Consider the following 10723-nt stretch of genomic DNA (forward strand, 5'->3'; position numbering starts at 1 on the left):
TTTTCTCAAAACCAGTGGGAAAAAATCTGACAGTGGGATGAGACCGTATCACTTGTTTCCACCACTAATCACACCCTTTCCAGAATTTTCTTGGATCAGTTATCTCATCCCACTGTCAGATTTTAAAATGACTTATTCCACTGCTCCCTCCACAGACTGTGACTCTGGCCAGAGACTATGCAGCCAAGGTGAACAAGCCTTTCCCAGAGATAGATGACAAAGTCCTGGAGGACAAAGACTGGCCCAAAGACTGCTACGTGTTCCAGGGAGAGGGGAAGCAGCCCACCATCGTTTACATGCCACTCTTCAACAGAAACAACTGCAAAGGTTTGACATACACACACACGGACACACACACACACACACACACACACACACACACACTTCTCCAATCTGACTCCCCTCCTTCCACCACCTCCTTCTCTTTTTCCCTCCAGAAACCTGACTCTGTTTTAAATATACTCTATGAAGTGTGAATGTGTTGACCCCCAACCATCTGGTGCAGAGGGAGGCTTAAGACAAACTCTGATAATCACTCGCAATCACTCGCAACTGCTGTTTGACCAGCGTCTCACAGAAACTGAGCATAATCCAGCGTTCCAAATGTCTGCAAAAAGCAGACGTCTGAATTTCCCCTTTTCTGCCTGTACAACTTACTGCTTTGTCAAAAGTTTGTCGGTGTCTGTTAATCTTTTGATTAGTTTATTGATCGATGAATCATTTTGTATACAAATAATTCCAAACACAAGGTACCAGAGACAAAAGCAATATTTATAAATTGTTTACTTGACCATCAACCAAAAAAATACCAAGATATTCCTTTAATATTGATATGAATGCACAAAAGAAGGCAACTTTAAAACTTTTAACAGAACTTTTAAAACAATTTATCGATCATCAAAATTACAATTGATTAATTGTCTGTCAGTCTACTAACAAACTGATTGTTTCAGCACTGAGACTACTAGCTGTTTTTTGTGAGGGACAAGCCACTCATGTGGCCTAAAGTCATTTCAACAGCTGATTGGATGAAGTGGACAAGAACTCCCTCACATGGAGAGCTCCTCTTCTCAGGTAAAACACATGAAGCTATCACATGAAGCTTCACATGCTTCATGTGATAATATAACAGAACAAAAGATCATTCATTCATTCTGGACTGTGGCTGAGAAGGCTGTCCATCATTAAGTTGCAGATTTGTAGGAACAGGCATTAAAACTGAGCAGAATCATTAAACTATAATTAGACTGACTTAGTTTGAGAATCACATGCTACTGAAACAGACGATTTGTGTTTGTTAGACCTCGCTGTGTTCTGTAAGCGTAGGTAGGTGAGGGGCTATGAATGATGTATGTCATTAGTCTGTTATCATTCTGTTTATAACGGCTGCCTCTGGTGCTAGCCTAAAAAACCTGACTGGCTTGACCTCGGAAATATATGGGGGTTTGTAAAAATGATGCTTTGAGTGTTATAATGCAGCCATTTTAATCAGTCAACAACACCAGATGAGATTTGAACTTGATGGTCAATGTTTGATTTTAGGTTTGAGTTTGTTTAGGCCAGGGGTGTCAAACTGATACCATGGGGGGCTGTTAGGCTGCAGGTTTTCATTCCAACCGAAAACTCCACCAGGTGATTTCACTGATCACCCCACCTCCAAGCAGAGAGGAGGAACCAATCAGTGAAATCACCTGGTGGAGTTTTTGGTTGGAATGAAAACCTGCAGCCTCTCGGCCCTCCATGGCACCAGTTTGACACGCTTGGTTTAGGCCATTTGGACATGAAATTCCAGGTAAACACAGGACATGATCACATTGATTAAGGTCCTTTTTCATTTCAGTGCAGCAGAGATGAACAACAGCAGGACCCTGGCTCTGTTAAACAGAGGCTTAACTAGTAACTTTTTCATTTCAAAATGGCTACAGTCGATCTCAAGAATGAGGGTCTGATAAATTTATTTAATATTCATAAAACTACTCACTCCAGCATGGTAGATGGCGTTTTGTGAACACGATGGTCTGATGCAGAGAAGAAGACGAAGAAGTTTGCAACTCATCAGACAACAAGCAGACTGTTATTTTTTCCCGCATGCTGCACCCACCCCTATGCTGCTTCTGATTGGCTAATCCTAACTCTAACCCCACCCTAATCCTAATATTAAACAATCTAACCAATGGAGTTGATGATTTCTAGCCAATCAGAGGCAGTTTCTGGAGTGCAGGTGGGGAAAGAATTAGGGAGGCTTGGGGAGCGTGTTCATGTGGGTGGAACCAAAGCTTACAGTTATTGGACAGAATATATGGATATATGGATACTTACAATTATATGAGTAGCAACAATGAGTATATATCAGTAGGCTACAGTATAACAAGTCAGCATGTAATCAGAAACCCTGATAGCAGATACCTCTGCTATGTAAAGGTTGTCACACTGCATCAAATCATTGATTTTAATATATTTTTAGTATAGAATGTAGTATAGTATGCAGTCAACCATAGCAAACATAGAAAACCTTGCAGGGCATTGATATCTGATCCACATTGCAAGTGATGTTTCTTTTGTAAATTACATATCGCCAAGAGCCTTGACTTGGCCTGGATCTCAGAACTTTTTCCTCACATCTATCCAAAACAGCTCCATCCACATCAGCTATTTATTTATTTCTGTTTTTGTTTTTCATAATTCATAATTATTATTTGCCATTTGGATTGCAGAGGCAAGAGGAATAATTTCCATCGCCTATAATATCCTCAAGATGTTAATCAATAGATGTGACTGTAAAAAACATTTTCTGGTTGGGCTGAAGTTGAACATGATTACTGCAGGAGCCAAATTGAACACAGCAGTACTCTGGTGACCAGTCCTAAAACTGAGCTCAGTGAAATCCAGGGCCTTTCGTTGCCTTCTTAATAAATTGTATTGCTTCATTTAAAGACGGAGTGCTTTCATTTTTTCAGGTTGTCTGCGTCATCCAAAGGCTAATATCAAGCACAACTTTGAATATTTTGTCTCTAAATAGACTTTCACCTGCTCTTTCACCCAAAGTGTTGCATGGCCAGTAATGCCATGCAGCGCTTCCTTCTCCTTTTGTAAATTAGTGTCCTTGTTTTGTCTTTAAGTCATGAGATTTTTCAGGTTTTAATGATTTAAGACTAGATCATGGACATTGGATTAAGTGCCTATAACTTTGGATCGACCCCAGTCTGAAAAAAGACGCTGTCTTTTTGAAACGGACTGGAAAAACGGGAGCGGAGTTAGTAGCCGACTAGCTAACTAGCCGCTAAAATAACAGCTAACGACGCTAAAAACAACCAGCGCGTACCAAACATGGGCCCAAAGAAGGCACCATCGGCGGAGGAGGTCGAGGACATTAAAAAGGCACTCGAGTTCCTCAGTGAAGAAGTCTCTGCTGTCAGGCTGCAGCAGAAAGGCATCTTGAAGCTGGTCGAGGAGGTTAAAGCTCTCCGCATCCAGAACGAGGAGAAGGATAAGCGACTCACCTTCCTGGAAAGCAGGGTTGCTGACCTGGAGCAGTATACCAGAATCAACGATGTTATCATCTCCGGACTGAACATCAAAGCCCGGTCATATGCCCGGGCGTTGACCGCTGGCGAGGGAGGCGAGCCCGATGAGCTGGATGTTAGCTCCACGGAGCAACAGGTGGCCACTTTCCTGCAGTCCAAGGGGATACAGCTGGACTGCGACAACATTGAGGCTTGCCACCCTCTGCCCAAGAGAAACGCTGGGGACAAACCGGCTGTCATCATGCGGTTTGCCAACCGAAAACACAAGATCGCACTGCTAAAGCAAGGGAGAAAACTGAAAGGATCCGACGTCTACATCAATGAGCACCTGACCAAGCGCAACGCAGAAATCGCAAAAAAAGCACGCTACCTGAAGAAACAGAAAAAAATTCAACACACCTGGACTACAAACTGTAAAATATACATCAAACTCAATGGGACACCGGAGGAAGCAAAAGTGCTCATGGTAAGAAGTATCGAGGAACTGGACAGATACCAGTGATCAACTTGCTGGACTGTAAGGTAAACTACACTCACAAGCATGACACACACCGACAGAAGTCACTCATCTACACCTGGAGACAATAGCAACATAACTCAGAGGATTAGTGAACATGAAAATCTGGAACTGCAATCATTTCAATATACTGACCACAATTCACAGGATATGGAACATGATATAGACCCGGACAACAACTTCTTCAACTCAATCAACAATAATTGCTGCTATTATACTGATGAACAGTTTAACCAAATCAACAAGGATGGCAAACTATCAATTCTACATATTAACAGTAGGAGTCTGTATGCCAATTTTACAAGAATCAAGGACTATTTGCGGCAGTTTATGCACTCATTTAACATTATTGCAATATCTGAAACATGGATCAACGCAGTAAAAGGGACGGACTTTGAGTTGGAGGGATACGACTTCATACACATAGATCGACAAAACAAAGGTGGAGGAGGAGTTGCGATTTTCGTGGACAAAAAATTGAACTTCAGGGTGCTAGAGGGTATGTCAACGGTGGTTAATAATATACTGGAATGTATAACAATTGAAATATACAAAGAAAAAATGAAAAATGTAATCATTAGCTGTATATATCGGACGCCAGGTTCTAGTATTGAACTGTTCACAGAATGGATGGAGGAATTGTTTTCAAAAATTAGTCATAAGACAATTATCATCTGTGGAGACTTCAATATAGATTTGCTTAATCCAAACAAACACAAAGTGACTGATGATTTTGTTAATACAATATATAGTATGAATTTATATCCAAAAATCACCAGACCCACCAGAATAACTTCTCACTGCGCCACACTAATTGATAATATATTCACAAATGACATAATAAATAGCACAGTAAGTGGATTATTAGTCAATGACATCAGTGACCATCTGCCCGTTTTTATGGTTTATGATAGTAACTATAAATGTACTCAACCTGCTAAAAAAGTGGAATACAGAAGAGTGAGAACAGAAGAATCAATAAATGCATTTAAAAATGGTTTAATGTCACAAAACTGGGATATTCTATACAATGAAAACAACATTAATTGTGCATATGAGGAATTCTTAAAAATTTTCAAAAGACTATACGATAAACATTGTCCTGTAAAAATAAGTAATAGGACACTAAAATATAGAGATCATCCCTGGATCACAAAGGGTTTACAAAATGCCTGCAAAAAGAAAAACACACTTTACAAAGAATTTATAAGACACAGAACTAAAGAGTCAGAAGATAAATATAAAAAATATAAGAACAAATTGACTAATATTATAAGATCTGCTAGGAGAGAACACTACAATAAAATATTAGATGATAATAAAAATAATACAAAAAAAATATGGAATATAATGAACACTGTAATAAAAAATGGCTCTAAACAATTCAATTACCCTAAGTATTTTACTATCAATAACACTGAGAAGCATGATATGAATGAAGTGGTTAACAACTTTAATCAATTCTTTGTAAGTGTTGGACCTGATCTGGCAGAACAAATCCCAGATCCAGTAACATCTGAGGAGCAGTGTGACAGTTTAATAGACCGAAATCTGAATTCAATGTTCCTCACAGCAGTGGAGGAGAAAGAAATTATAAATATTGTTTCCAAATGTACAAATAAGACATCTACAGACTGTGATGACATTGATATGACTGTTGTGAAGAGAGTGATTGAGGGGATTTCAAAACCATTAACGTACATCTGTAACCTATCATTTCAAACCGGTACATTTCCAGACAAAATGAAAATAGCAAAAGTCATACCTCTATATAAAACTGGGAACAAACACCAATTCACAAACTACAGACCGGTATCATTACTATCTCAATTCTCTAAAATCCTAGAAAAACTTTTCAATAACCGACTGGAGAAATTTATAGACAAACACAAATTACTCACTGAATGTCAATATGGATTTAGATCCAACAGAGCAACGGCACTAGCACTAATCGATTCAGTTGAGGAAATTACTAACTCAATAGACTCAAAACAGTATACAGTAGGGATATTCATAGACCTAAAAAAGGCATTTGACACAATAAATCATGATATATTATTCAAGAAACTAGATCGGTATGGCATCAGGGGGAAAGCACTGCAGTGGCTCAAGAGCTACTTAACAAATCGGAAGCAGTTTGTGAAATTGGGTGATGCTTGTTCAGCATGTTTGGACATCACCTGTGGCGTCCCTCAGGGGTCAGTGTTGGGCCCCAAACTTTTTATACTCTATATCAATGACATATGCATGGTATCAAAAGCTTTGAAGATGGTTTTGTTTGCGGATGACACCAATATTTTTTGTTCTGGCAGTGATTTACACAATCTAACAAAAATAATTAATAATGAATTGAATAAACTAAAAGCATGGTTGGACAGAAATAAACTATCATTAAACTTGAGCAAAACAAGAATAATGCTTTTTGGCAATCACAGATCTAACATGAAATTAGAGATACAGTTGGATGGGGTCAATATTGAAAGAGTAAATGAGATCAAATTTTTAGGGGTAATGATAGATGAAAAGATTAGTTGGAAATCACAAATTAAATATGTACAATCTAAAATCTCAAGATGCATTGCAATATTAAACAAAGCAAAACAGACACTGGATCATAAATCACTCCGTATTCTATATAATACATTAGTTTCTCCATATCTTATTTACTGTGCAGAAGTCTGGGGTAATAATTACACAAGCGCAATACATCCACTTATAATTTTACAAAAGAAAGCCATACGGATCATTCATGGGGCAGGATACAGGGAACACACAAACTCATTATTCTTACGGTCAAAACTAATCAAACTCAAAGATATTGTGGAATTTCGGACAGCACAAATACTTCACAAAGCAAAAAATAATCTGCTGCCTGCAAACATTCAGAATCTGTTCACTGGAAGGGAAGGGGGTTATAATTTAAGGGGAAAATTTTACTTTAAAACAATGAAGGCACGCACAACAAAAAAAACTTTTTGTATATCAATCTGTGGGGTTAAGCTATGGAACAGTTTGGAGGTGACGCTCAGGGAATGTCCAAGCATGTATCAGTTTAAAAAAAGATTCAAGGAAATGATCTTCACAAGGTACAGAATTGAGGAGGGTGTTTGAATATCAGTGGGTGTAGTACTTATTTATTTTCCTTTTGTTTGTTTTGTTTGTCTGTTTGGTTGATGTTTTTTTTTTTTTTTGTATTCAAGGTATGTATGTTATATGTCTGTGTGTGAGATGCATGTACATGTGCTTATTGTGTGTATGCGTTTAGTGTTCTGTGATATCAACAGGTGGTGATATGATGTAGTGTTTTTTTTGGATGGATCATTAAGAGGGGGTGGGTTCAGATAAGTTTTACTTCCTCCCACTCCTTTTCAGACATGTTAATGGGGTTCTATGTATTTTGCCTAGATCTGCCTTGTAATTTAATTATTTTATTATTATTATTATTATTATTTTTCTTTTCTTCTCTATCTATCTATAGATGTGTACATTTTGTTTTTTGTTTTTGTTTTTTTTTTCGTTAATGCATAGTAGTCTTGTTTTTGGACATGTCTGAAATAAACAAACTAAACTAAACTAAACTAGACTACACATTAAGCCATTAAATTTGAAATTTTTGGAGAAAACAGTCTCTCTGTCTTGCCTTCTGTCCACACTAAATGGGTGTTTTCCACCCATGAAAACAGGGCTTTTCTAAAAACAGTGTAAATCTGATGTGGATGGGGAAAACAAAGCTTTCTGAAAACAATGACCCAAGATTGTCATGTGATCTTGCGCGTGTGTCTGCATTGTGTTGGGCTGAAGTCAGGAAGTTATACATGCAGATCTGCTCATCCACAATAAGGGACTTTGTGCATTTTCAGTCATTTCAGCATTGGTGGCAGGCTTTTAGAAAACTGAAAATGCTGGTGCCCTGTTGTGTGGATGGAAGGCCGAAATTGCTTTTTTAAATTTACCTAGCTTGGTGAGGACACGGCCATAATTCAGTTCTTTTTATTTATTGACTGATTTTTTAATTGGTTGGGTTTGTGCTCAGGAGTTCATTCTGTGAACCCAAAGGAAAAAAAAGAGCAACTTTGCCACAAATGAAGAAATGCAAGCCACATTTGTTGTCCCTCACTCTTTAAAGCTCACATATGAAAATTGTCACATGATAGCCTGTACATGTAGGCTTGTCAAAATGAAAGTACTTGGAGTAGTAAGTAAGTGCATGCTGGACAAACATCTCATAAAATATAACACTGCTTTAATTCATCAAACCCATTTATTACAGTTTAGACACATTTTACACTCCAACAAACCATTTTTCAAATCATGCAGGCATACTAAAGATTTCACAACATATAATCAAAATCAATCGATTTTACTTTTTGGTTGAAACAGCCACCTTATCATGTTCATCAACATCCATAAACCACAGTGATAATTGGCTGTGGCAAGCAAACATTTACTCGGTGACTGTTTTCCCTGGTGGAGGACTTTATTATGGCGAAGGAATACTGGTGTAAGGAAGGTTTTAAGTCTCTGAAAGTTCATTTTCATATTGTAGTGGAATGAATGGAAAACAACGGCTGGATAAAAAAATAGGAAAAAGATAAGGTTATGGCTGGGTTGCGGCTCCTCCTGGCCAGTCAGAGCATTTGTTTTTTGCTCTCTCTCTCTCCCAATACAAACAGCCTCACCCTGTCATCCAACTTGCAAAAAGGGGCTGATTGGCAACTGCAGTCAAAAAATGTTTTAGCAGCTTTGCTTCATCCAGGCCTTGATGAAGCAAAACATAACATATGTGGTTTGTTTTAAACAACGTGTGGTACCAGATGGGTGGGGTTTATGTATTCACCCAACTCCAGTAGGTTCAAATTCGTTGTCACTTTCAGAAATTGACCACCAAAACAATTTAAACCTTTGACTCGGTTCTGCTGTAGCTACTATAGTGACCAATGCCATGAAGGACAGGAATGATAAAGTGTTTTGAACCTAAACGAGCCATGCTGTTTTCTCCAGATCCTGAAGAAGTCCAGGAAAAGATGAACGAGTTCTCCACCTTCCAACGTGCATACAGCCAGGAGATGATCAGCTCCCTGTTGGAGATCGCTGTAGACAACATGAAGAACAACAAGGACATCATCCTGAAGGAGATCAGCAAGGCTGTTGAACGCAGACAGAACAAAAGCTAGGCCTGTATATATTATATTTTATATTTCATTTTTCAGTTTTTGTCGTTATTTTTAAATAATTGAACACGCAAAACATTTGAAGTTTGATGTGTTTAACCTGTGTGTGTATGTGGCCCAGTTACTGGGCCTGACCTGAACCCGACAGGCATTCTTGTGCTTGTATCTGAACCCATCGCTAGGTTACTTTTACTGCCTGAAATAGCTTACATGTTGCCTTCAATATTGTCACGTAAACTCTAGCACTGTAGAGGAAGTTGCCCAGAACAGACATTAGGTCCACTATTTTTCGCTGAAATAACACCAACATGACTGAACCCGACCCGAACCCAAACATAATTTCTGTCCAAACCTGGCCTGACGGGTCGCAACGGGTCCTTACAGGCCTGGGTATCCACACTCTAGTGTGTGTCTGTGTGTGTGTGTGTGTGTGTGTGTGTGTGTGTGTGTGTGTGAGTGTGTGTGTTTGTGTGTTTATGTGAGAGAGAGCCGTAAAGATGTGGATGCAGATGACTGAATGGATAAATAATGAACTTATCAAATATCTAAGACATGCTCTTCTCTTGCTTCTCCTTCACAGGAAGGCGGCGGTGTCTGATATCTAATCCCCATCTTAGCAGAACTTCAGTCTGCAGTCCCACGATGTCGAGAAATATGAAACTGACATCAGTTCAGAGCGAGCCCATGTAACCTCGTGAAAGAGGCCAGTGATGCTGAAAGGATGCAAGAAAATAAAGAATACATGTACAGCTACCAGTAACAGCCATAATGCTTGATAAAGCAACCTTTCTTTCAAAGCCGTCCATATGGAAATGCAATTTATTTGACTAAAAGTAAAATCTGCTTCCAAGGTCTTCTTTAGTGTATTTGTTTTGTACAAAGGACCCAAATTATGTCAGTGACAGAAGCTGTTTCACATGCAGACATATTCATTTGTTCAAAATTGATTTATTACATCGCTGTTTTGAAATCCAGCATTTATTTCCCCATCTGAGCAACATTCACTTTTTGTCTTTTTTTTGTCTTTTTTTTTTTTTTAAATCTTGGTGGGGGGATTTTATTGTAGTTTTGTGTGAATTTTATAGTAATGGTTTTATGGTAATGGTAGTTTTTCTTGCTCATTTTCTGGTAATTTTCTGGTTGTTGTTTTTTTTTTTTTTTTAATTTTTTTCAGTTTTGATAAATTTCTTGTAAGTTTTTTGTTCGTTTGTTTTTAATTCTGAGGCGACTTCATGGTAAATCTCTTGCAGTTTATTAAGGGACAATTTTGTGGTGATTTTCTTGTAATTAAATTTTATATGTATGGTATTTGTCTTTTAAGTAGGTCAGTCCAGCCAATAGGTGTATTTATCAAGGCCATCTTCAGAGAACACTCTCCTGCAATGAGGCTGATGTGCTTCCAGTTTATGTCTCGTTTCCTTAAAGCTTCACAGGCTGGTTCTTCTGTTTGTCAAGCTAAGAGCTTTGCTGAATTTGGACTTTCCTTGTGATTTTAAGACAAATAAAATAAT

The 10723-nt window shown here is 38.3% G+C and overlaps 1 protein-coding gene across 1 annotated transcript in view; it reads left to right on the forward strand.

Annotated features, from left to right (window-relative positions):
- The window catches only part of LOC115363038 (cytosolic phospholipase A2 gamma-like), a 16758-nt gene extending 6035 nt beyond the window's left edge, over window positions 1-10723 (forward strand). Inside the window, exons 10-12 of the mRNA XM_030057112.1 lie at window positions 156-327; window positions 9043-9219; window positions 9793-10723. Of these exons, the coding sequence (XP_029912972.1) occupies window positions 156-327; window positions 9043-9215 (345 nt within the window). The 3' untranslated portion in view covers window positions 9216-9219; window positions 9793-10723. The remainder of the gene's footprint in view (window positions 1-155; window positions 328-9042; window positions 9220-9792) is intronic.

Source organism: Myripristis murdjan, chromosome 8 (genome assembly GCF_902150065.1).
Source record: "Myripristis murdjan chromosome 8, fMyrMur1.1, whole genome shotgun sequence".
Taxonomy (NCBI): domain Eukaryota; kingdom Metazoa; phylum Chordata; class Actinopteri; order Holocentriformes; family Holocentridae; genus Myripristis; species Myripristis murdjan.